Source organism: Phasianus colchicus, chromosome 1, assembly GCF_987193195.1.
Source record: "Phasianus colchicus chromosome 1, bPhaCol1.hap1.1, whole genome shotgun sequence".
Classification (NCBI taxonomy): domain Eukaryota; kingdom Metazoa; phylum Chordata; class Aves; order Galliformes; family Phasianidae; genus Phasianus; species Phasianus colchicus.
Window position 1 is genome coordinate 5315797 of NC_143436.1, and position 27321 is coordinate 5343117.

Consider the following 27321-nt stretch of genomic DNA (forward strand, 5'->3'; position numbering starts at 1 on the left):
CTGGCTTGAAAAGGACTACAATGATCATTCAGTTACAACCCCCCTGCTATGTGCAGGGTTGCCAACCACCAGACCAGGCTGCCCAGAGCCACATCCAGCCTGGCCTTGAATGCCTCCAGGGATGGGGCATCCACAACCTCCTTGGCAACCTGTTCCAGTGCATCACCACCCTCTGTGTGTAAAATTTCCTCCTAATATCTAATCTAAACCTCCCCTGTCTCAATTTAAGACCATTCCCCCTTGTCCTATCACTCTCCACCCTCTAAACAGCCATTCCCCTTCCTGTTTATGATGATATGCTGACTTCTCCGGAGCTGGTGTTCTCATCTGAACTCTCAACTGGACTCTCAGTACTGTACCTGTTGTGAATTAGACCCAGCACAGGCAGTATTTATTCAATTTTATGGTGGAAGCAGGTAATCAAATTGTCAGGCACAACATGGCCAAAATCAGTTTCTTTCCATGGGCTACAAAGGAATGCAAAGATGTACAACAAGGCAGTGCCATCTATCATTGCGTTATGTATCAAGAAAATCTGACCCCATCCTTCCCATTCACCTTCTGGACGTCTCCTCTTGATTCATGCACATCAATTCCCCTCACCTCCACGAAAAGCCACAACACAGAACATGACCTGCAGTAACGTGGAGGAGGAGAGTACTGCCCAGATCATGCTGTTTTGGCCCGAGGAGTGCAGAAATGAGCAACTTCTGAGACCAGAAACTGTCTCTTCAAGAGAAGCAATGTTGCTGACTCTACACATGCATCTCTGAGAGCTGAACTGGAGCTTAGGGTTTAAGTAATAAACACTTCCATGGCAGTGGGCTGAAAGGCTGAAATTTTGCTTGGTTTCCATGTGAATCTCTGAATGCAGTTTTAGGTCTTAACCTGAGAAGTGATCTGTTGAAAAGATGGAGGAAGGATGCGTAACAGCAAACTGAGGCTGTAGAAATTTTTTACTGCAACATCAAAATGTGACATAGTATAGTATAAGGTGACAGAATACTCTAGCTACACTACACTACACTACACTACACTACACTATACTATACTATCTATGCTGTGCTATGCTGAACTACACTATGCTAAACTTTGCCATACCAAACTACGCTATAGTTTGCTGTTCTGTCCCTGGATCCGCACAGTCTTTCAATCTTTCCTAGTGAGATTACTTAGATGTCTGCAAATTTCCTTTCTTTCCAAAAGAGTGGATGTGGTATGCCAGCTCCTTTTGCCAGACAACTCCTTCCTCCCTTCTTTCTTCTTTCCTGCTTTTGCCTCAGTGGCTTACTTTATCCATTTTCTTAAGAGACCAAAGAAGCAGAAATGCCAAAAGAGTTTCAAAAATCATAAGAGCCTTACAACATGCTTTTGAAAATATCATCAGATGCTTTCTGATGACTAACTTCAATAAGCTAGAGCTATCCTACCAGCAGCTATGATCTTTCCCAGTCGGAGAGGAAAAAGAGTATTTGTGTGGGTCAGAATCCAGCCCAAAGGTCTCTGCCAACCACAGTGAGATGGCTGGATGAAAGAGTCCTTTAAGAAGCACAGTATTGCTGTCTCCATCACTCTGAAAGCCAGTCTCCACCTCATTTACTATAAACAAACAGTCTGGGAGTGAGTTCTTGCTTTGATCCTTCCAAGTCCTGGATATCCAAGGTCTGTGCCTGGCAGGAAATTAGTCAAACATCATGGGAACCTACAAAAGCAAGAGGTGAGCCTATCCAAGCCTGAGCTGTTATCGAGGGCAGAGCCAAGTGAAGACACTGTTTGGATAACCCTTGCTCGGACACCACAGCTCTGACTTGTGTTGCAAGGCAAATATTTACCTATGGCCTAAACAAAGTCAGTGTTTCAAAACTTTGAGCAAAATACTACATAACCCCCATCAGTTTCCTTGAACTTGTCTCAGAGAAGGAAAGATCTTGTGTCTAGTCCCTATGCTGGCTGTTCTCAGGAGACAAGCAGGAAGAAAATGAAGTGTCTGATCTTCTTCATGATTTTGTTCCTCATTTCTGAAGTAGGAGGCTTTGATCTTGTTATCGATGGAATCCCAGATGTGAGTATCTCCAGCAGGGCCCAGGGCTGCCTTCCTTGTTGAAGTCCAGATTGGTGCTGCAACTGGCTTCAGTGAGAGCAGGACTGGGTCAGTGCTTCATGTTCTGCTTGTGTCTCATAGTTTCTCTTCTACTTTGAGATAAAATAGTATTGTTTGGTTTGGTTTTCACCAAATTTCACCAAATGGTTTTCACCATTACTTTTTAATATTATTAAAGCTGGGATAGAATGAGCATTTCCAATTTCTTTTCAAACAGGATTCGTATTTTTAACTCAGCTTTGCTTTTGCTGGTGCTTTCAGCCTTTACATATTCAGCTAGGCTTCTATATTCAGATTTTCAGTGTTTTAGATTCCATTCTCTGGATTAAGAAGAAACTCAGAACTTACACGTCTTTTTGAATGGGACCTGCTGTGTGGACTGCCATGAATTTCAGCAAAGTTCCATATGAACTCAGATTACTGTTAACAGAAATTCAAATACAGAGTTAAGAACCTATTGACTGTACATTCCTTGGCAGGAGGATGAAATAACTTACAGAAAAAACGTGTGATTTTTAGGATAATATAATAATAAAAAGAGGTTTTGTTATAGTTTTGATTCAAAAGTCAAAATTTAAAGGCCTATACTCGGGTGAGATTGTATTTGAGTGTCTACACCCATTTCCACATGAATTAGAAACAGCTTCAAATTCAAATTTGCATTTTGTATTGCAATCTTTCAGCTAAGTCAGCATGAATCATGTGAAGCTTTCTTTTCTTTTGCAAGACTGACAAGAAGAACCATTGAGAGGGATATTCTTTCTTTCTTTCTTCTTACAGCACCTTTCATGACACAGTGTGATTTTTATCCTGAGTTTATGATTCCTGTCAAAAATAGCCCAGAAAAATATTTCTGTGCTCCTCTCTAATCACTGTCATCATATCACTTTAACATCAATGTGCTTAAGCAATTCAAGTTTATTTTGTGCAAACCTTTGTGTGTACGCTATCGTCTAAGTTGGAGAGCAACTCATGAACCTTGACTTCTTAATTGCCATAAATAAAACTGCTAACAAACATAGAAGAGTTTTGCTGTGGTATAAGAAGCTCATTTCTAGTTTGTACAGATGTGCATTTGGAAAAGATCTGATGTTCCTCTGTGTCATTTGGACAAATTTACTTTCCACACATAAGACTGGAGACAGTTTCTTCTGGTGTGAGCAGAAATTCTCTGAACTTGCTGGTTTAGGTGAGATCAGTATCTGAAATCTCAATGTTGCCATACAATGACACATCCTGATGATCACCTGCCTCTTGCTTCTAATGGGCATTTCAGTCCATTAAATATTATTCCTTGTTTTGGAAGGAAAGGTTGTAAAATGATGGTAAAAGTCATGATGTTAAGAGTAGATAGAGCTGGTTGTCCACAGAGGAAAATGGAATATATGAATACACAGCAGTTTGGTCTGAGATGGTTTGCAGCTCTATTCCACACTAGTAAATGGGGACATAAATTTCTTTTGGAAATGTATTAGACTACTAATCAGCAACAATTCAAGCGACAAATCTAACTGCAAGACAGCAGCGACACATCTTTGTTTCCTCCTCTTTCTCCTTTAGGAAGTGGAAAATCTGATTGACATAGAAATCGATGGATTTCCTTCAAGATCCAGGACAAGAAATGGCAGGTACCAGGTACAGTACCAGCAATGCTACAACAAAAGGAAAACAGAAATCCCAGAGAGCTCTCCCAGGCAGTTTGTTTCATTTCAAGGGTTGTGAATGTGCGATCAGGTAGGACCAGCAGATCCTTAAATACATTGAGACATTCACACATCTATTTGGGATAACTGATGCTACCCTTTCTGTAGTACCTAGAGCAAGGCCTTGTTTCATATCTGACTTCCTAAGGTAGAACCATAACACAGATGCCAAGAAATGGGTATACTCGTCTGTCTCATTTTGTGTGTGATACATGTGGGACTGAAAAAAAATGGAAAAGAAGAACTTCTACACAGGCAATATATGTTGAAACTCTCTAGTCCTGCAGATAGTCCATTCATTCATATCTAGTTCAGGTCAAAAGTGCAGCACAATGTAACATGGTAAATCAATTGGGGAAGTCCAAGGCCAGGGAGTGCTGATGTGTTACAGATAGTTGTACACTATTGGTTTCTGAAACAGAAGCATTTAAAACAACATTGCAGGAGGTTTTTTTGTGTTTTATCAAGTACTAGTTAAGAATAATGATAATGAAATCAGTTGTTTGAAGATGTTGACTTTTATTGTGCTGAATGAAAGAAATGTCGTTCAGAGTGGACCTTGTCCTCCATTAAAGCTCTGGTGTTGCCTTTCTTAAGCTTGTTCAATACAGCAAAAACAAAAGATCATCTTGAGTGAAGTTGGATTTCCCAGCATCTTCGAAGTTAAGAACAGGCAACTATGATTCATCTTTATCCTAAGGTGGTGTTTTTTTTTCAAATGGGCCTCACACGGAGTCTAATTGTGACTTATTGACACCTGAAGATTCTATTACACTGCCAAAAAGTGTATTTTGGCATAAATATGAAACAAGCCAGTTCACATTTGTCAGATTAGTATTTAAATAATCTTATGACTATCTAAGCAGAATTCCTCACTTCTTCAGGGCATCATTTCTTTCCAACATATCTTTATTAGCATATGGATTATGTTGTCTCTGTTCTCCAGCTTTCTGGATACATAGTAATATAGACATATGCATATAGCAATTTGCAACCATACTTGTGTTTTTTACTATTGTAGATTATTCATTCTATTCCCATATATTTCCCATTATTTACCTTTCATATGAGTCTTTGCAAACCAATAGAGTGAAGATCTCAGGATGACGTATGCTATGTTGAGTCACAATAAAAGATTAATAAATGAGGTAAAAATAAACCCAAAACATCTTAAGACAATAGTTCTTGGCCAACAGCAGGCACATGGTTACTTACTGTTTTAGCACTGCATTTTTGGTCTGACTTTAGGGTGGTCCTGTGTGGAGCCACAAGTTGGACTTGATCCTTGTAGGTCTCAACCAAGACGGGATATTCTGTGATTTTATGATTTTTCTACAGTGAGCTCACTAGGTCATTGGCAACAAGACAATAAAACTCTTCTGCAGAACGTGCTGATTAGCTATAAAGACAAATAATTGTTTTCCATGCACTAGAGTAGATATTTTAGTGGAAAAAAAAGTGGTCACTGAAGGATTCCAAAAACACTGTGCCTCACGTATGCAAATGGCCCTTGAGACCACAGAAATAGAGTGGCCCATCCATTGGAATGCAGATAACCTTGTGAACCTCTTGTGATGGAGCAGCATCGCAACATTCACACACAGTGATATGAGCAAAGAGTATTACAGAGAGCTAAATATCCATAGCCTGCACAGATATCAGGAGAAAATAGGTCTCAGCACACTGAAGTTAGGGCTCTGCATTTATTAAGACTGTATCCCTAAAACAGTTCCTGAAGCACTTTTGTCTGCAGCCAAACTGTGCCGCACTTGTGAAGTTCCACAAGATACTGCTTCTGTGCAATGCAACCATCAGCAGATCTGGATGTGGTTTAAAAGAAAGGATCAGCCACAAGTTTTCTTGCTAGAAATAGCACATGCCACAGAAGTCTCTTCAAGGCCCGTGTTTTCAATAACCACATCAGCACTCAAACATAAAGTGTAATTATTTACAGCTCTGTCCTCATGACCTGTTGGAATAATTAATCTCTGCAACCTTTGGGATCCCAGGGGGATGACTGGGCCAACCCATGTCTGATCAGTAACAACAGTTATGGGAGTCACTTCATATGCAAGCAGTAAACTCAGTGTCTCCCTCACTACCTCCCCTTTTCCTCTGCCCTCACAAAAACAATCAGGAAGGAAACCTAGGCATCCTGAAAGCTTTATGCACCATTTGTAGGGTGAGCTGAAAACCTAGGCCCTCACTGAAAAGCAGAAAAATATCACAATAAATAAATTTAAAAACCCCTCCTTTGTGCTAAGGTCTTGGTCTTAGTCTTTTCAAAACAATTTATTTCATTTGAGGTTCATTTAATTTGTATTCACAGCTTTAATGTTCCTCACCCTAGGGATATGTCCAAGGGCAGTATTCATTCTTCACAATCTGATTCTTTATCAGATGTGAGGGGTCCTCATTCACTGTACAATTATGTTTGTAGGGTTTCATGACGGGCTGTGCAAGGATCAATCCATCATGCTTTGCAGAGGGTATCTACAATGCCATTAACTTTCAGGTCCTGAAATCCCAGTCTGAATGCTTTAGGTGGAACCTGTACAGCTGTGAAACAAAACCTCAGTTTGTTCTCAGTGAGATGGGAATCCTGCAGTCTATCTCATTTTAAAGAATCCTTAAAATCACTTCATTAAAATGATCTTGCTATGAGATGTATCACCTCTTAAGCAAATCTAGACTTTCCTGGTGTATAAATAGGCTTCAAACTAAATTACTAAATGTACAGCAAGCCTTATATACACCATTTGACTAAATCAGTTGCTGTAAGCATCATCTGTGGATTTGGGTCGTTCAAGTGCTACTTTCATCTGACATAGTATTGGTCTGGTTTTGTACATATTTATAATTAATCCATCAGTACGTGAAATAGTCTTCCTAGGCTCCTGATCATCATCAGTGGAGTTGAAGAGCTTCATTCTGTGGTATACGGTAGTGTGCGAAGTAGTTCAGGGAGTCTGTAAGATCACAAAAATGTGAGAGCTGTCAGAGCTTTGTGTTCTATGAACCTAGCTTAAGGCAAGGCCATCATCTTCATAGCCCTCCTTTGGACACTTTATAATAGTTTTATGTTCTTCTTATATTGTGGCACCCAAACTACACTCTGTGCTCAAGGTGAGGCTGCACAGTGCACAGAAGAGGGGACAACCCCTTCCCTCTCCCATCTGACAGTGCTGGGCCCGGTGCACCCCAGGGTACAGATGGTGAATCGCCAATTGGAACATTCAGCACAGTTCAGGGAGTGATTTGTTCAACCAAATGGAAGTATCTATTTCAAGATGAAAGACATGATTCCGTTGACTCTGAAGAGCTGAGGTTGCTTGGTTGTGACAAGCTGTAGACCGGTCGTAGACAGCTGCATTAAGCAATCACATGTCCTCCTACAAGTAGGGGAGCCAATTCCCACCCCAGGGATTGACATGTGAGTTTCAGGGAATTAAATAGAATGTTTCAAATGGCCACAAGATGTCACCACATTTTCATAGAAATTTCCAAATGTGACTACTCATATTGCAGGAAATAAACCAACTATTAATGAGCATTGTTTTAGCTCATCTAAGCAGTCTGTACATAATCAAAATTACATATATGAAAATGTACATATGCAATATTGCTTATACAAGGGATACATACTACATATGCATATTGCATAAAACATAATAATAAAAATAAATATAATAAAAGGAATCTGCTTACTAAGCCTGAGAACTCAAATGAATTCTGATCATTTTGGAAAGCAGCTTTTGGATAATTACCACTGTCTGAACTCTCAAAACAGACACAATCTATGCTGCTAGTTTTGCTGAAATACTTTTTCTGTATTTTTCTTTTCTAGCGAAGCACATCTGACTGGGGGTATGTTGGAGATCTGGTGAGTTTTTTTCCTCCTCTGTGGAGAAAAATATTGAATAAAGCGATTTTGTAGTTAACCATTTTTTGGAAATCAATTCTTCTGTTTGTTCAGTTCCTTGTTTTTACTGCTGGTTGGGTATTAACCTAATTTCTTTAAACAGCCGACTGTTTGCACAATGCTGTTTATACAACTGCTCTTCTGGGGAGAAGAGTATGGTAAATATGAAGAAATAAGCAACAAAAAATGATTAGACAAAGGCAGTATTTTAATGTGCCAGTTTAAGACTGTTCTACAACTGCTATGATTTAACCATTTACAATACTAGATCAGTATTCAGTGTTTCAGGTCTTTTTTATTTAGGGCCTTTATTGAAAATAATAGCTCCTTTCTCCACAGTAAGTGATGTTGAGGATTTCTACATAACCCTTCTACGCTGGATTACATCAACAGAGACTTTCCAAGGATTGATTACCTGTTGAAAAGCAAGGAAAGCACTCCAGCTTCATAACTTCTCTCTTTCAGATAAAATGTTATAATGAATTATATTCACATGGGTATCTTGCCACAGTAACAGGTAAAATATGGAAGTGCCTTGAAATGGAATTCATGATCCACCTGGCTGCCATATTATAATAAAAAGTGATCGAAAAAAAACGGCACTGATGCTATAAAAGGAGTTGAAATCATTCTCTAGGGTGTATTTTCTAGCTGTATCCCAAATTTATAGAGTTATTTTATCAATTACAGGTGGAGGATGATGACAAGATAGGTCTTTACAGCTACAAAGTTCAGTCCACTATAACATCACGGCTGGCCAACACAATGATCCAAGCCAAAATGGTGAATAATGCAAAACGGCCCCAGCACATAGTGTTTGATGTACAAGTTCCCAAAGGAGCTTTTATTGACAACTTTACTATGTAAGTAGTGGGCAGATATCAGCAATGTGCTCTGTCAGGTTCAATAATAAGGGTGAAAGTGGGGGGAGAGAAGTATTCTTAAACACAAAACACTTTCTATCATTTTCCAGCTTCAGTGTAATTTGAGTGTGCTTTCTCAATGAAAAAAGGCTTATGTCATTGTATTATCTAACTGTCCATCCGTTTGTCCCTGGTAATTATAGGGTCGTTGGCCAATGTCAACAAAAATTGACAAAAGGACAGGAGTCTCAAGCAGATCACTTGTCTTTGGCAAGTTGACATCAGATCAAAAGAGAGAGAGACCCAAATGAGAGCTCTCACTGAACAGCTTTTTTCAGAGGCAACAGCCAGCTCGCTGGTAGGCAGATGTGAACTGATCCATGAAGCCTATACTCAGATATGAGTAACTGCTAGTCTTGCCCAAAGCACTGGGAAGTGAGAAGAAGGTAGAGAAGAGCAGTTCCTCCTTAGAATACAAGAGTGCCAGCTACATGAAATAAAGAAGCAGCTAGGCAAAAAGATGCTGATTTGCTAGAAAACAAGCTTCATTTGGCCTTAAATGAGAGCTTTATTATTTTATTTCCCACTGGGTTATAAAGAGATTAGATTTGACTGATTTTTTTTAAGTAAAATAATAATTACCAATTATGAAGTTTTTTCTTTTGCAAATTGACTGTCTTCTCTGTCCTAGGGATGTCAATGGTATAACATTTACCAGCTCAATTCGAGAAAAGTCTGAAGCCAGAAGAATGTACTCCCAAGCAAAAGCCAAAGGCAAAGCTGCTGGAATAGTGAGGTATAAGGATTTTGGTATACGGATACTGTACTGAACTTACTCACAGGAAAACTGAGCTGACCCAACCCAGGAGGAGAGATATGACATCCTAGTAAGAAAAATGGGTCAGGGACTTAACTTGTGCTTCTGCTTTCAGCTCGATAAAATGTACTGTGCTAATAGACAACAGCAGTTCCCTGGTATAGGTCACAGTTAAAACTGGATTCAGGAAATGTATAAATCTAAAAATAATGCAAAGAAGCTTTCATTTTCCTTGTATTTTCTCAAAATAACTCCACAGCTAACTTTTCAGGAGCAATGCCTTGGATATGGAAAACTTCAAAACTGAAGTGAATGTGCCCCCAGGAACAAGGATCCAGTTTGAGCTTCACTACCAGGAAATGATTCGAAGGAAACTGAGCTCCTATGAGCACGTTATCTCACTGAAGCCAGGGCGCTTGGCTAAGCACATGGAGGTAAAGTAGAGCTGGTGTGTAGCATCCTACAAGTGAATCTTCCTTGAGAAGGCAGAGGAAGTTTCTATGAGCCTCGTGGCAGGCCATTTATTCTACTGCTCCTTCCTTCTATATTGGCTTGAAACAAATAGCCTCAAGGCCACTTGGCAGGCAACCAGGAGAAATTTCAAACCAGGAGCTCATGTATTTATATGAGTGATCAGCAAATTTATCCTGCCTCCTCTCAATTCAGGTTGGATGTTAGGAAAAAATTCTTCTCAGAAAGAGTGGTGAGGCATTGGAACAAGCTGCCCAGGGAGGTGGTGGAGTCACCATCCCTGGAGGTGTTCAAGAAACATAGAGATGTGGCACTGAGAGACATGACTTAGTTGACATGGTGGGGGTGGGTTGAAGGTTGGACTGAATGATCTCAGCAGTCTTTTCCAACATTAATGACACAGTTGGGCATTTCCTGAACTGTGACTGACTCATGTCAGAATCCCTTGGACTAACGAGCTTTGGTCCATATATACCTCTGTGTAAACTCACCTGACTGAAGGAAAACAAACAAGATATGCTGTTTATTTGGAGCAGGGCTTTTCACAGTAATCCCAAATTGATTAGATAGTGTCCTATTAGAGCAGATGTTCTCTGTAGGACAGATCCTCCACATCTGGCTGTCTAAAAATGATTTGCCTTATTCGTACCCTCTTTCCCATACTTTCCAAGAGTATCTTCTATCATCTGCCAAGAGACAGAATTCAGGGCTCACTGGACATTTCCGTCTGCCCGTTCTTATGTTTCTATGTCATAAAAGTTTTCCAGTTTTCCATAGCTTCAGCACAAGCTGTAAATCCTGTAAATCAAAGTTTGCTGTTCACATTTCCTTGGTGCAGGCTGTAGCCTGCTTCAAGCTTTCTAAAGGCCTGAGTGAGTCCTACTGAAAGGGACACTGTATCTTGCTTCCTAGTAAACTTACTACTAGAACTACAACCAGAAAAAGCCTTTATCTCAGACCAACAGGATAGAGCCTTTATTTTCCAAATCACTCAGGCCATCTAACCAAAAGTGAAAGTATACTCCATCCTATGCAGAGAAGAATAGAACTCAACATTTTCTGTTCTTTCTGACCTCAGAACCCAAAGCAGCAGTTAGGCAGAGTCAACTCATACCTCCCTGAAAGCACAAATTGGTCAAAGCTTTCATGCTTTGACCTTGATTCCTATCCTGTTAGTTGCCATAAGGGGAGGCAGAAGGATAAAGAATGAGCATTTCTGCCAAATTCATCCTATTCTTTGGACATATATTTTGTCTTTCCATCATAGTTTTAGTATTAAATAGATCCCCATCCCAAGTGAAACTAGCCCTACAAGAGCATTCTCAAGAATATCCCACTCTCCTTCTGGAGTTTGCCTGTGGAGGGTTTATGGGATCCTGACACAACAGTGGCACTGCATCATACTCAATGTCCTCCTTTCCTGCCTCCAGGTGGATGTCCGCATTATTGAGCCACAGGGCATTCGCTATGTGCACGTTCCTAATTCGCTTGGAGATCATTTCAATGGAATCACCACCATCTCCAAAGGAGAGAAAAAGGTAACAGTTACAGAGTGGAAACTGCATGAAACTTCAGTTTTCATATTTATTCCTACACAGTCATGATATTTTCTCATACTTCCTAAACACATTTAAAAATATGACCAAAATACACTATTTTCATTATTGCTATCTAACCATATGTACAAGATGCTCAAATACTACAACAATACAGAAACAGAGTGTAGATCATCTTTCTATCATCTTTCAATTTATCTTTCAGTTTGTAATTCTGAAAGAGCAGTACACAGGAATTGCTGGGCATGAAAAAGGTGGATGACGAATGTCAAGTAGAATAAACATTGCTCCACAATCTCAGTTCCAATTGAGAACATCTACCTAGGAAACTTTTTTAGGACTGCTCTTTTCCCTCACATGCTTACCCTACTTTTCTCTAACACAGCTCTTGTGTGTAGATAAACCTTCCAATAGCAGAAAGTTTTCCTCAATAAATGTCTATCAATGACTCTGGGAAGGTACAACTCTTTTCACTTTCTGATAGAGATCTAACACAAGATGTGTGAATCAGACCCAGAAAGTCTGTGTATATTACTATCATAATTTATCAGGCAGTATTGTTCCTTGATATCCAGGCTTAGCTTTATATCTCATTCACTCACGTTCCTACTTCAGCAAACTAATTCAAAGGTAATGTAGGCAGATATCATCTGAGAGAGTTTAATCAAGAATTTGAAGGCAAATAAGTGAACAATAATTCAGAGCCCCGTTCACCTGTTTTTATGGCACATTCTTCTCAAGCCTGAAGGCATTATTTGTTGCCATTACTCACCTTTATTGTCATGGCAGTATTCTTAACAGCATATGTGATAGATATATAGCAAAATGTCCCCAATATTAAAATAGTTCCAGGTATTCATAACATTAAAAGAGACAGAACGTTTCACATTCCAAAGACCTTACTGTATAAAGAAGATGTTGCAGAAACCTCTGCGAGCGTACAAGAAAGTTTGCCTTTGGATGCATATATTTTGATTCAACTTCTCAAGAAATTTTTAGTTATCTGGTCAAAGCAGAGAAATGCAATGCAGAGAATAACATAACATCTGCATAACCAGTCGCAAGACTAATGAGAAGAATTCTACCACTCAGTTTACAGACAAATTACAAGCTCTTGTTTCTTCAGGGGAAAAAAAAGAAACAACAATAAACTTACTTTGAAAGCTAATTCAAAATATTGATGAAGTTCAGGATAGTTTCAACTAAGAAAATGATAAATAAGCCAAAATATTGCTCTCTAGAAAAGAATTGCCCAGCTCTGATGGAAATATTTGATACTGAAAATATGGGTCACTGTGCTTGTGTCACAATTGCTACTACTGAATCAGCATATCCAGGCAAATCTCAGTGCAGTTTTTGTTTTCAAGTGACAAAGTCCATTTTCCATTTAAACTAGGTGTGTAAATAAAGAGAGAATCTTTCTGTAAAAGAAGATATTTCATAAATAGATGAACTCTTTATTTCAATGATCTGCCTTTCTCACAACATCTCATTAACCAATTATCACTTCTCATTTCAAGGCTCATATTTCTTTCAAGCCAACAATGGCTCAACAACGAAAATGCCCCACTTGCTCATCCACAGCAGTAGATGGAAATTTCGTGGTGCAGTATGACGTGAACAGAGAAAGCACGGGTGGAGAATTAGAAGTAAGTATCTCTGTTTAACCAGGACCAGTGAATACAGGAATGGCTGTCATTAGGCAAACTGTGCTAAATCTCATCACTGCATTACTTCTGCAGTTCGCTAAGCAGAAATTAAGCTCCACTGGTACGTGCAGAGAGAACAACCATCAGAAAGAGCTCTGTATCCAATTGAAAGAACAGAGAGATTTTAAGTGGATAGAATGGATTTACTTAATTTATGACTAAGTCATGGTCCTACATTTAGTCAAGAGCAGATTTCTGTCTTGTCCACAAGCCAATGTCTTTCATATCTGGCAATCATCTGGTGATTTAATGTTGAATCAAAGGGAAGTCACTGGAAGTTGTACTGATTTATTACGAGAGAACCAGAACATCAACATTTTTATGTTAATATGAAGCAAAGATATGGGAGTTGAATTATTACAAAGACAATGGTGTTTTTAAAAACATGCTCATTCATTGCCATGCCAGTGCATGGCAGTTGTCTGAAAACCAGGCTCTGCTTTCCCTGAAAAACAGTAAAGAGTGTAGACGGTGTATGGCTACAAATACACGTGTATGTGCAGAACTGGAAGTAACAACCAACCCATTGAGAGTAATAGTATTTTCTGCTCTGTTATTATCTTGGCATCTTTAGCATAGCTCATTTTACAGCAAGGTTTATTATTTTATTTTGCAGATTTTTAATGGCTATTTTATTCATTTCTTTGCTCCGGAAAATCTTGATCCTCTGCCCAAAAACATTCTGTTTGTTATAGACGTCAGTGGATCAATGTGGGGACTGAAAATGAAACAAGTAAGTGTTTGACTAAAAGAATCTCCTGCCAATTTTTCCCATGTGCTTTACCATACAATTCTATGGCAGGTTGCCATTCAGATTTACCACATTTGCTCTTTACACTTTACTCTGTCAAATGCTCACCTATTTGGTGAATATTTGATGAATCAGAGAGTTCATGATTTTACTTTTTATTTGTAATACTCCTTTCCATATTGTAAAGAAGAGATGATGCCATTAGAACACTGATTTTAATAGTAAAGTGAAATTTTATTTGACAGATCATAAAGCATTTTATAAAGACCTTGAATCTCCTTTTTTTTAAATCTCCCTCACTCTATCCTGGGAAAGTCTCAGTGAAGGTATGATAACCCTGTCTTCAAAAAGTTGTGGACAAGTTGATGGGTTGGTGATTAGGCTGGATGATCTTCCAACCTTTATGATTCTATGATTCTAAGTTGTTGACTGCCCACTGAAGGGCAGTAAGAATCGATCAGATAATATAACTCATGTGGAAAAAGAAATGCAAGAAATATGATTTATTCTGCAAAAAGAAGTCCTGGAGAGACATAATCAGCTTTCAAATATGCAAAGAATTGTTCCGAAAGAAAAACCCACCAACTGACATTAATGCCCACAAAGGATAGAATAAGATGGAATCAGATGGATTTACAGCAGGAAAGATTTACATTAGATAATATTAAAAAAGCTTTGTAGTGCTAAGGGGAAAGTTTGTGAGATTGTAAATCATGTGTCACTGAAGATTTTCAAGAGCTGGATATTAGTCTGGGATGATCTAAGGATGTTTGAATTTGCTTCAGAGTATAATACCAAGGCTTGGCAGATTTCATCCTTGGGGAAATCAATGTTGCAAAACTGGGATGTAGGCTAATCGTCACTTCTTTAAATCACATATCTTCAAACAGATGTTAACCAGCCCAAAATGACAGCACTGCAGGCAGAGTTAAGTCTCCTGAGCTAGTACAAGTAATTCCTCTCTCCTGGACCACAATGTCTCACAGACTGCTTCTCTCTCTCACACTCTTTGTTAGCAAGTGTTAAGCAAGGATGGGTGGAGGTACATGTATTTGTTCCTGCTAATTGCATTTTTTCCCCTGTGTTTCTTTAGAGAAAAGTTCTACTTTATGTTAGAAATAGGTAAAAGAAGATATCTAGAGAACAGATACTGTTTTTGGATTCCAACACTCAAGTTCCTATTTATCACAGGCATCTGTTTACTTGCAGCCATGAAGAAAATGCTTAATAAGAAGATGCTTTAAAGAAAACAAAGTTTAAACCTGTTATTTCTGGAATTTCCTCTTTTCAGACCATCGAGGCCATGAAGGCAATACTGAGCGAGCTCCGTGCTGCTGATCAGTTTTCTCTTATTGACTTCAACCACAATGTCCGATGTTGGAGGGATAATTTAGTCTCAGCTACCCCAGCACAGGTTGAAGACGCTAAGAAGTACATCCAGACAATCCATCCCAACGGGGGTATGAGGTTTTGATTGCAAGGTGCTCTTGACAGTTAGGTGACACAGGACTGGGTACCTCAGACAACATTCAGATTAGTGGAGTATTCTTAACAAAAAGTCTGATTCCTGAGATGGGAAAAGCATGTCCTGGGCTAAAGGAGACCAAAGCTTCCACTTTATTTTGTTAGAGAATGGGATGGCACCTCCTTCCACTGAATAGGCTGACAGATGTGAACTTAGGAAGAAAGTAAAAGAGCTCTAGACACTACTTCCTTTTTAGCATCACCACAGTATCATCCCCCCAGCAATGAGGTATGTCTATGGCTGCATGTCACCTTTGCATTACTATGGTGTTACTATGGTGTCACTATGGCACCATAGGACAGCCGCTTTCAATCTATAGGGCTTACCTGCAGTCTTACAGACTCCAAGTATCCATGAAAGATCAGCCTTATGAAGCAGGGTCTCACAAGCCCACCTCTAGGGTCTCCAAGGGTCAACCTAGGCAAAGTGTTCATCCTTTTTGTGCTTCATTTCTTTGTCTGGTAAACAAGAACAGTTGATTTTTTCAGACTTTGGAAGCTTCACTGTAGTCCCACTGGAATTACTGGTAGTAGGAGGCATGAGAAGCCCCACATAGGGACAACAGCCCAGTGCAAAAAGGAGTATCAATATCTGCTCTCTTAATGGAACTTAGGGCAAAACGTGTATGTGTGTGTATATACAAATGTGCTTAAATACTTGTATATGTGTTCCCATATTTTAACATCACGGTAAGAAAAAAAACATGCTGGTGAGCAAACTCAAGAGCAAATAGATTATAAGCTATTTCTACTCACAGCACTATGAAACCGATCTGACACTTTTCATTTCAGTAAATGGTGTAACTCTAAATGAAGAAAATAGTGAAGAACTATTTAACACAATGATCAACATGCAACAGTTTTCAGCTTGTTTCCTTCGGGAACCAGAGTGGTAGCAGAAGTACCATAAGAATCACAGAGGAGAGGTTTACTGCTTTAATCTCAGGTCTTTGTCCACGCTGATTAATTCCACTAGAATCTCAGAACTGATCTGTATTGGACAAGACACTCCACAAGATTCAAACCTGTTTTCTTCATTGTGTCTTTGACAGGCACAAATATCAATGAAGCTCTTCTCCGAGCCACATTCATCCTGAATGAAGCCCAGAATTTAGGCATGCTGGACCCTAACTCAGTTTCCATGATTGTATTGGTTTCTGATGGAGACCCAACAGTAGGTAAGGATTCTGCTTTGGATTAGAAGAAAGGACAGTGGAATTAGCCTCATAAATGCAAGCAATACTTAGACACTTCGAGAATAAGTTAAAAAAAGTCTTTTTTTCAATGGCTGCGCTGCTACAGATGCTATAGATGCCATGAGGCTGTGCACATAAGCTTCCACAAAAGATGAGCAACTACAGAGATGCATAAGTCCTATAGAAGAGATAATCACAACAGCCTAATGATTCCAACTCTTAATGTTACTCAGTCCCAAATGTAACATCAAAATCTGGAAAATAAGGTAGAAAGCAAACTGATCTGGGTTAAAATTGGTAAAGGTCAGAAGCAATCCATTAGTGTAAGATGCCGGCCCATAAGACAAATTGCCAGAAGTTTGTTAAAAAGCCAGTCCCAGTAACAGGCTGTCATAAATATGACAAACAAAGCCTGTATGGAAATGTATTAGCCTGCAGAGAGCTTGAAGGAGAAATTGTGGGAGAAGTCTAGATGCATTACAATTGCAGACTCCCTGGGAAGTTAGTAAGGACTCTGCATACACAAAGAATATGTATCATATACCAAAAAAAAAGTTCAAAGGAATTATCTTCAATGGCAGTAAGTTGCTGATCTCCATCCCGAAGAAGCCAAAATGTCACTTCATGTAGGGTTTATCTGACCAAATGGAGATTTAGCAACTAAGTCAGCTTCCTCAACGTTCCTCATAATTAAGAGAGAACCAGAGACACTTCAAGGGCATGAATGCTCTCACCCTAATGGAGACATCCACCATTGCTCAGATGAATGTCACTCTGTGTTTCTCAAAGGTGAGCTAAAGCTGACAACGATTCAGAAGAATGTGAAGCAGAGCATAAAGGATGAATTCTCTCTCTTCTGCCTCGGCATTGGGTTTGATGTAGATTATGATTTCCTGCAGAGAATCGCAACTGACAACCGTGGCATGGCCCAACGGATTTTTGGAAATCAGGAGACCTCTGCCCAAATGAAGGTACATTTCTAACCCATTACATTTTAAGCTGAGGATCCAGTTTTGCTCATAGCTGAAGAGCTAACACCACTAACTGGAGTGGAGTGACTGTAGATTCACAATTTAGAAAGGTGGGGATCACTAAAGTTGTTCTTTGTTTTGGAGAGTTGTGCAAGATGACAACCATGCATTAGCTTAAGTGCAAAAATTAGGTGAGAAGCAACCATGTTTCACAACAGCCAAGACCTGGCCAATCTGATGATCAATTCAGGCACATACACACCTTTATTCAAATCTTTTAGTTGTAGTATGAACACATTTTTAAGAACAACCCATGGACTATCCCTTGGCTTCCACAGTGCAGACCTCCTTGCTCTACCCATATACAGATGTTCTAAGGCTTAATTATAAAGCCTGCATTTGCTGGGGCAGGCAAAGTCCCTCTTGCCCACTGATGCTCCCAGTTTTGTCACCTGCTCTCCTCTCAGTCAGGATGGCCCATGGAGAAGGCTTGCTTTGGGTACAACAGACTCATTTATCTGTTTTCTGCCATCTCAGAGATTCTACAACCAGGTCTCCACCCCCCTCTTGAAGAAGATACAGTTCAACTACCCCCAGGAGTCTGTGTCAGATGTCACCCAGAGCAGCTTCCACAACTACTTTGGTGGCTCAGAAATAGTGGTAGCTGGGAAGGTTGACACTGCAAACCTCCAGCACTTGGAAAGTGTAGTCACAGCGACAGCGGTGAGTGGGGCACTCTCTGGGATACCTGCTCTTGAAGTTTGGGCTGGTTCATTCACTCATATGTACAGTCTCCTTGCTGGTTGTGTTATGGCTGCTTGGGTCCTGGGTGGAAGTGTGGGGAACCTCACAGGGGTCCTTTGTCCCACAAGGTTTCATAATAGGTTCAAGTTACAGCCAAGAGCAGTCACTCTCTGAAGCCTTCAGAAGAGCTTGCTTCTTGTAAGAAATGTAATGTACAAAATTCAATTACAAACCAGAATTTGTTCTAAGATGATGGAGTCACCCTTCATGCCTTGTGGAGGTGCAGAGAGACCCCCTAATGTATCTCCTTTCATGGCTGAAACTTCTGCTGCTAGGGACTTCAAGCTGGTGTCTCTACACGGTATAGATAGGTCCTTGTACTGTCCTTTCATGATCTGCCTTGTGGCATATTGCTCATATTTAATGGCTGTTCCTCCACATGGAGAAGATTGAGGTGAGGATGAAATACATCTGGATCCTTCTTTCTGAGGAGGACTTAACAATACTTACTGGACTTGGCAATTGTGATCTGATACTTGCTACAGAAATCTAGCATGCTGAATATTCTTCGCAGCTGAAACACTGCTCCCCTCCCAATAGAGTACTGGGGCTTTCTGATCTATAAGTGACTGTGGGCAGAGCCAAAGTAGGTCCTTACTGCCAAGCATGTCAGGAGTTGACAAAAGGGGACCTCAGAGACACCCCATTCACTTGGCTCACCCTTCATTGTCCTTTTTTCTCATTTATTGCATAGGCAAATGCAGAGCTTGTCATGGAAACCTTGCGAGATGTTGAAGAGCTGGATGGTTTCATGAAGAAAGACAAATATGCAGATCCTGAATTCACTAGGAAGCTGTGGGCCTATCTGACCGTCAACCAGATGCTGGCAGAGAGGTGAGGAGATGTGTGATCTGTTATGGGAGGGAAGTGAAGCATGAGAGCAGTCTGTTTTTTCCTGAGACCACAGGGTTTCAAATGAGTAAGGTAAATAAATCAGAGTGAGGTTAGGTGATATCTTCTGTCCTTACACTCTCATCTTAGCACTCATAGATATCAGGTAATAGAGTTGGGGAGCAGTTAAATAGAGGAAATCTCTGACTTCGACAGACCTCGGTTTGGAGCTGACTGGAAGGGAAAATAATTTGCCTTTCTGAGCATAAGAGCTACAGAGTTTCAGGAAAAAAAGCTCTTTGACTTTAGGAAGTCTGATCAATCCCATGTGAAGAAGAACGGGGTCTTCTGCTGGGACCAGAAGATGAAACTGAGCTTCTGTGTGTCCAGACCAACATCCACAGAAGCCTAGAACAGTCTACTTGTACAGTGTGTTCACATACGCTTTCAGCCTTGCCTTATTGCAGCATCTGGATCCTACCACCTTGGCTCTATGACTGCTCTGTGGAGGCACAAACATTGTGGTTGGTGTGAGGAGCTACTAACTATGCCTTCTGTTTTATCTTCCACCCAGAAACACAGCCCCCACTGCAGCTTTGAAGAGGAACATCACCAAATCCATCCTGCAGATGTCCCTTGACCACCATATTGTTACACCCTTCACTTCCATGCTGATAGAGAACTCTGAAAAAGATGAGATAATGCTTGCAGATCAGCCCAAAGACCCCAGAAGGGGATGCTGCTCAGGTCAGTGTCTCAGCCCACCACCCTATCTGTCATTTTGGATTTGTTATCCTTGATTTTTAAAAACTAATGTGTCCATTGTTGAGACGGGCAGTTTGTGCTTTTAGGACAACCTGTACTTTCAGGGAAAGCTGACTAAATCTTCAGTCACTTTCACAGCATCCTGTTAAGCAAGTGCTCTTTGGAGCTATTGGATTCAGTGAGAACTGAATGTGCTGATATTAAAGGGATAAACTTCCCAATAAACATACTATGTCACATATGAAACATCTTCTTACTGGGGCAGATATGTCTAATTCCTCACAAGCTGTAGAATTGACCAAACTGTATCTCATCACCACTTTCATCTCTTGGAAGCTAGCAATCAGATATAAGTATATGTGGTATCTGAGATGGCATAATAATATGGAGTGTTTCATTAATTAAACTCCTGGATTACTCCTTTAAATCCATTACTTCATGTTCCTTGTTACAGCAACCTCGTTTCTAGCCAAATGAGGTGAACTTGCCTTGTTCTGGCATCAGCTGATAGGGTCAATTGCAAAGCAATGGCTGTTGATGACTGTGGGTCATCCCCATCCAGTTGTTTTATGCCCTCACCAGTCAGCAATTTGAAAAAGCACGACTGTTGCTGTTAGGAAGACATTACCAGTGCAATGTAATGAAAGCACTGAAAGTACAAGATCAACTCTTTGGGTAACTGAGTCTAATGATTTGTAATTTATGAATAAATAGGAGAGCTTGAATTGTCTATGAAGGAAAGAAGCATCTACGTTAGGGCAATGGACAACGTCTGACATTTCACACTGCAAGTGATGGTGACTTTGCTAAGAGCCCAAGCACATTCAGCAGACAGTTCTCACACTCCTGGTTAACTATAACTATGTCGTGGTGCTGCCCTCAGTGAAATGAAATTTTCACGTCTGTCAGTTGTCATTTTCTAGTTCATTTATTTGTCTTTTCAATTTGAAAGTCTGCAGCTGAGATCCAAAGAGAAATGAAATATTTGTTACTCACCCCGTGTGCTACAGCTCATGACTATCAAACAGGTCAGCACAGGAATTGCATGTATTACTGTGGAAATTCATGACAGGTGACACCAGCAGACTAATTCAGATCATGTTCCTTTTGTTCTAGAAGATTTAAAGGACTCAAGTGATTTTAACATTAGGTCCTTGTGTCCTTTGATGTTTGACAGAATAGTCAAACATTGACAGCACTGAAATCAGGGTCAAAACATCTGTGGTTGTCAAGGGCAGTGGAACATGACTTCTGAACCTTAGCAGAGAACAGAGGCTGTAGAATTACTATCAAAGTGATTTGACAAGTGACAATCTTTGCTTGTGATTGTGTAAAACATGCAGTCTGTACCAAAATATTTGTGTATACAAGGCATGGAATGGGTAAGCTGAAGCAGCCTTCTGTCTGTCCCTTTACAAATTTAATTAGAGCTTCACCGTCTGCATGAGCAAAGGCTTAGTGTCTTCCACTGAAATTACACATTTTCAAAAGATTGGTCAATTGTCCTTTTATCAGACTGATTGCAAAACTGAACTAAAGCTTCATGCCACATCTACCCTTTTCTTGAGAACTCTGGATTTTAAACATGGAGTTTTTCATTTGGCAGAACACTCACAGCATTGCTTTGAGGGTCTAGCTGAAGTGGGACCTATTCACATGAATGAGAGTTAAAATGTCACTCTCCATTTTTCACCAATAGCTTATGGGTAGCTCAACTGAAATGGTAAGTGAATCATGTTACCCTGATGGTGAGACTGGAGCAAATGGTTCCTTACTGTAGATTTGCCTATAGTAAATAGTGCTGTGCCTATTTTATGTGGTATAATGATATCAGGCTCTGATTCAACACATTACTTTAAAAATTACACTATTAAAATGTCTTCACTAATGAAATTTTTTTCTATTATGACTGTCATTTAACAGGCACTTTAGGATTAACTCCAAATGCACCTGATAATAATAAAGGCATCCCACCCTGGGCCAATGTCACCGCTGTGCCAGTCAGTTTCATGCCTGAGCAAAGGAGTCCTCCTGTGTCTGCTGTCAGCATAAACAGAGGTAAAAGCTACAGCATTTCGTAAGGTCATAGAATCACAAAGTCATTAAGGTTGGAAAAGACCACTAAGATCTTTCTTTGCAAAGAAGTACCATGCATCAACACTCATTACCCTATAAACAAATAAAGGAAATAATTGTAATTGCTGGGCACTCTGGGAATTTCAGCTTCAAGAATGATTTAAGCCAGCACTGGTTTAAAGGGTGGCAACTGAAATGAAGTAAAACTGAATGTGTGAAAGGCTCTTGATACAGCCCTTGTAGAGGTCTGTGCATGGCACAGTCATTGGTGTCATAGATCACAGGCACCTCAAATTCCTGCAAATCCATCTGGTGCCCAAGGATTGAACTTTTCTTTATAAAATATTGAGCCACTTTGACTTAGATGAATCTGTAAAAATATTCCCTAAGTTACAAGAGTGAGACTAATTCAGACCCAAATAGGGTCTAATAGTCACCCCATCTGCTGCTGTTTTCTCCCCAAGGCTGAAGCTGTTCACGGAGTTTCTTTGCAGTAGCAAAGCTAATGTGAAGTTACTGCTATAGTAAATGGCAGCAAGAATGCTCCGTGGAAGATAAAAATCTCTGAATGCAGTGATGATTGATGGGTCCTGTTAACACTTGGGCCTTTGCCACATCTCAGTGCCTGCTTACACAGAGCAATCAGGAGAGCCATTGCCTGTAAAAGCAGTATAACTGCAATTACTCTGTGAGTGTGGCTGTGTGTGGATGTATATATTTATACAGCTGACAAACAAAGAGCTATCCAACACCTTCCCTGTACAGATAAAGGGTTAATTTAAGACAGAGATGGTCAAGAAACTGCTTAGAAAAGAAGAGAAATGGGGCAAAGTGGCCTACCATATGTACATGTTTTGCACTGAAAATTCTTAGCATTCTGAGAAAAACTGATCAGAACAGCATCAAGCTGAAGATCAAGCAGTTAGTGAAAATCAGGAAAAAAAATTGAGGGCTATCTCCAATATTCTGCATATTCAGAATATTTAATATATTCAGAAAGCTTCTTCACTCTTTGGAATTTCATAGAATCACAGAATCGTTAAGGTTGGAAAAGACCACTGAGATCATCCAGTCCAACTGGCAACCCATCCCCAACATACCCACTAACCACGTCCCTCAGTGCCACATCTATTCTTTTCTTGAACACCTCCAGGGATGGTGACTCCACCACCTCCCTGGGCAATGCCTCGCCACTCTTTCTAAGAAGAAATTTTTCCTAATATAAATCTGAACCTGCCCTGGCACAACTTAAGGCGCCTCTCGTCATCTCTCTGTTACCCGGGAGAAGAAGCCAACCCCCACCTCACTACAACCTCCTTTCAGGGAATTATAGAGAGCAGTAAGGTCCCCCCTGCACTTGCAGGTACCACCACTTTTCTGTGAAGAGAATTCTGATCAAGGGCCTAGGATTTGTGTTGGGTACAGGATGAGTTAATACTTCCAAAACATGAGGAACAGCAGCATTTGAGTGAAAGCTGGCCAGGATATCCGTACAGGCAGCAATGAGTACAAAAGTTGTCTCTGAATGTTGGCAAGGAGATGGTCAGCTGGTCCTGAAAATTGCTTCAAAATGCTCTGAGTGCAGTGGTTCAATCCCCGTGTCCCTCACCTCCGGGACAGGTATAGAATCAGAGAATCATCTGAGTTGGAAGGAATCCCCAAAGGCCATCTAGTCCAACTCCCCACAGTGAATAGGGACACCTACAGCTAGATCAGGTGCTCAGAGCCCCATCCAGACTGATCTTGAATGTCTCCAGGGACGAGGCATCCACCACCTCTCTGAGCAACCTAAGGTGCTCACCACCCTTAGTGTAAAAACCTTTTTTCTTATATGGTCTAAATCTCCCCTCTTTTAGTTTGAAACCATTTCTCTTTGTTTTATCACAACAGACTTTGCTGAAGAGTCTGTCCCCTCCTTTCTTACAGCCTGCTTCTCACACCTGCGTCTTTTCTCTATATTTCAGTTGACAATGACCCACATTTCATCATATACCTGCCCAAGAGCCAGAGGAACATCTGCTTTAATATCAACTCAGATCCTGGACATATCCTAAATTTGGTTTCTGATCCTAGTACTGGTAAGGGAGTAAAAAGTACAGTTTACATTACAGCATGATTTTCCTTCCCTCAGGTCTGAGAGGTGTTGAAAGAGAGAAGGTGAAGTGTCTGAAAGGAGGATGCATGGTGACCTGAATGAGGCAGCAGGTGGAGGGAAGTGGTTATTTCCCTTCACATACTGTGAAGGGAACATACTAGTACTGTGCCTAGTTTGAGGCTTGCCAGTACAAGAAAGATGTTGATATACTGGACCAAAATGAGTGGCAGCCACAGAGATGATTATGAGGCTGGAGCACAGGATGTAAAAAGAGACACTGAAACAGCTGTGTTTCATCAGTCTTAAAAAAAAAGAGACTCAAAGTGAATCTTGTTGCTGTCTACAACCACTTACTCAGAAAACAAACATAACCAGAGTTCTTGGAGATGCACAGCAAAAGTACAAGAGGCAATAGAAATGAACTGATACATATAAAATACAGATTAGAGATTAAACACTAGGAAAAAAATTATCACCTTAGATTTAGGCAACATCTCTGCTCTTCACAGGAGTCGTTGTCAATGGACAGCTAATTGGGGCCAAGAAGGAGGAGAATAAGAAACTCAACACCTACTTCGGCAAATTTGGTTTTTATTTCAAAAATAAAGGCCTGAAAGTAGAGATCGACACAGAAACCATAACGCTGAAAGATGGATCTTATAGCATCATGTTGTCCTGGTCTGACACAGGACACATCATTCGGAAACAGTAAGTTGCTGAGCATTTATTGTCTGCCCTGTGCAACTTAACATTGGGCTTACCCAACCCTGGGTGAGATACAGGTTGCAAGGTGCCTACCTTTGGGCACATGCACCTTAGCTGAAAGTCTGAATTCTCGTTATGAATATTATGAAGTTAATGAAGACTAGACAACAGGGCCAAGGACGTGATTCAGTTGACCAACCAGAATTAGGAAAAGCTGTATTTCTTTCTCTGCTGCTGACTACATTAAGAACCAGTTGCCTAAACATAAGCATCCTGTGTAATTTGAGGTGTCCAAGGGGCTTCTGACATGACTCCAAACATCCACACCCTCACCTGCAGAATGAGAGTAAGCAGCAAAACTGGGCACCCTACAGCACTGGACCCTTATTTAGGGAATGGGATCACTTCCTAAATTTCCATTCTTTGTAACAGGAGCTTAGATTTGTAGGGCAAGATTTGATTGTGTGAACATGGGCATGAAGTGTCCTATTAGACACCATCCTTCCAAACCTCTGGGTGCTGTGAGTTTCTGTTGTCCTATCAGCTCCATGTAGCTGATGCATTAGAGCATCACATGGGGATCGAGCACTTACATGTGACCAGCTGAACTGAGCCCTCTCTTTTGTTTTGCCTCTGCTAGGCTTCTCATATCAGTGAAAAAAGAAAGCAACGTTACTATCAGAGTGGGTGAGGAAATGTCCTTCATGGTTTTGCTGCACCGTGTGTGGAAGAATCACCCAGTTAACGTTGACTTCCTGGGAATCTACATCCCCCCTGAAAACCAGTTTTCTCCTGAAGCACAAGGGCTGATAGGTAAGGACTGCATGTTGGGTGAAGGGGGACACTAAGAAGGATTACTGCTAGGGTGAATCAGATGGCTCTGGGATTGCTGTAGTGCCTAGGAAGCTCCAAGAACTCTATAGAGCATAAGCAGCCAGGAGGTTATTCTCAATGACGCTGTTATGGGGTTTTCCCAGCTTGGCTGTTCTGTTGTGACTTGAAGAAAAAAAAAAAGTGAAACAAACTCCTCAAACCTTCTTTTTGTATTGAAGTTTTTAATTCATCTCTCCCTTGAATAGCACTGCTGTTCTGGCAAATAACACAAAAGAAAAGCAAGGGCTTAGTCCATAGAGAAAAACAGCCCTTCGAGCCCTGGACCCACCCAAGGCTCCCTTTAAGATGTGGGAACCTTATGCAGCAGATTGTTTTCTCAAATACTCTTCACAGCCCCAATCTGCTTAAGTAGAAGTTTTCTGGCTCAGAAGCAGAGCTTTTTACCCTGCCCATTTGGTCAGTCCTTTAGTGCTGGAAACAAGATGCTGTGATCCATGCAGGAGTGGTTTGCCTGCTGCATCCAGTTTGGATTTTTAAAAGTGCCTACCATCAGCTTACATCACAGCCATGGAGGTTAGAACATGCAAAGAGCTTTTAAATCTCTTTGATCAGGTCAGTTTACATCTGAACCAGAAGTGTATATCTACAACCAAAGACCTGGGCAAACTCCAGAGAAACCACAAGCCACCATGGAAGTGAAAGGAAACAAACTCACTGTTACTAGGTAGGAACAATGTGCTTGATTGCTCTCTTTATGACTTTCTTCTCTTTTTAATTATCTCACTGACTGCAGGCTTAATTAAGGATCTTGGGGATCCACTGCTTTCGTCTGCTAACAAATAATCTGTCTTTAGCTGTTGGCAAAACACTTGGATTCTTTTGTATTTTTAACATTGCATGAGCAGTTCTGGTCTTGTAGCTGTCCAACCTTAGCTGTGTAGAAGTACCTGGGCTGCCCACAAAAGGGCCCATCCAGTCACAGAACTGTGAAATTCACTGCATTCTGCAATTGCTTCCACTCTGCACACATTCACACTTTAGCAGAGAAGTACTACAAGGCAGCAGGATTAACAATGTCTTGTCTACTTGTCATGACTCTCATTTTGGATGGCCTCTTCCTCACAGGGGACTGCAGAAGGACTACAGGACAAACCGTGTGTTTGGGACCGACGTGCAGTGCTGGTTTGTGCACAACAGTGGGAAAGGTTTCATAGATGGCCACTACAAAGATTACCTTGTGTCCCACCTGTACAGCTTTTTGAAGGAACCCTGAATGCTCAAGCTAAACCAGTTTATTATAGAAAATTCTTCTCTGCTCCTTCACACCCAGACTGGTAGCTGCCAGCCTTCCAAGCCAGACTGACCAAAGGTGACATCACCAACATTTCCTTTATAAGTGATCAGTGTTTCAAATGTAACTCCCTCTTCCATTCAAAAATTAAATCTATAATAAACTGACATGCTGGACTGTCGGAGGTATCTTGTAATAGCCGTGTCTAACAACCACTAAAGTCAGACTCCATTAGAAATTTCAGCTATTTTGTAATACACATCTCACAGTATACTTATAATAGCATTGTGGCATCTGTAATCTCGGTATCATACACAACCAGATTTAAAAAAACTC

At 40.5% G+C, this 27321-nt stretch overlaps 1 protein-coding gene across 1 annotated transcript; it reads left to right on the forward strand.

The window, feature by feature from the left end:
- Window positions 1–1914: 1914 nt before the first annotated feature.
- Window positions 1915–27111, forward strand: ITIH2 (inter-alpha-trypsin inhibitor heavy chain 2). Its single transcript, XM_031588785.2, has 21 exons — window positions 1915–2062; window positions 3662–3736; window positions 7652–7687; window positions 8417–8589; window positions 9281–9385; window positions 9678–9840; window positions 11308–11415; window positions 12954–13082; window positions 13759–13875; window positions 15185–15353; window positions 16470–16595; window positions 17403–17584; window positions 18122–18307; window positions 19083–19222; window positions 19794–19966; window positions 21908–22042; window positions 24025–24138; window positions 24665–24863; window positions 25501–25673; window positions 26307–26418; window positions 26820–27111. Exons 1-21 carry the CDS (start codon window positions 1979–1981, stop codon window positions 26965–26967), a joined length of 2847 nt encoding a protein of 948 aa, XP_031444645.2. The 5' UTR covers window positions 1915–1978; the 3' UTR covers window positions 26968–27111.
- The last annotated feature ends 210 nt before the right edge of the window (window positions 27112–27321 follow it).

Coding starts and splice junctions, on each gene's coding strand:
- ITIH2 (XM_031588785.2), top strand. CDS start 1,979: ATGAAGTGTCTGATCTTCTTCATGATTTTGTTCCTCATTTCTGAAGTA. Junction 8,590..9,280: donor TTTATTGACAACTTTACTAT/GTAAGTAGTGGG, acceptor TCTCTGTCCTAG/GGATGTCAATGGTATAACAT. Junction 11,416..12,953: donor TCTCCAAAGGAGAGAAAAAG/GTAACAGTTACA, acceptor TCTCATTTCAAG/GCTCATATTTCTTTCAAGCC.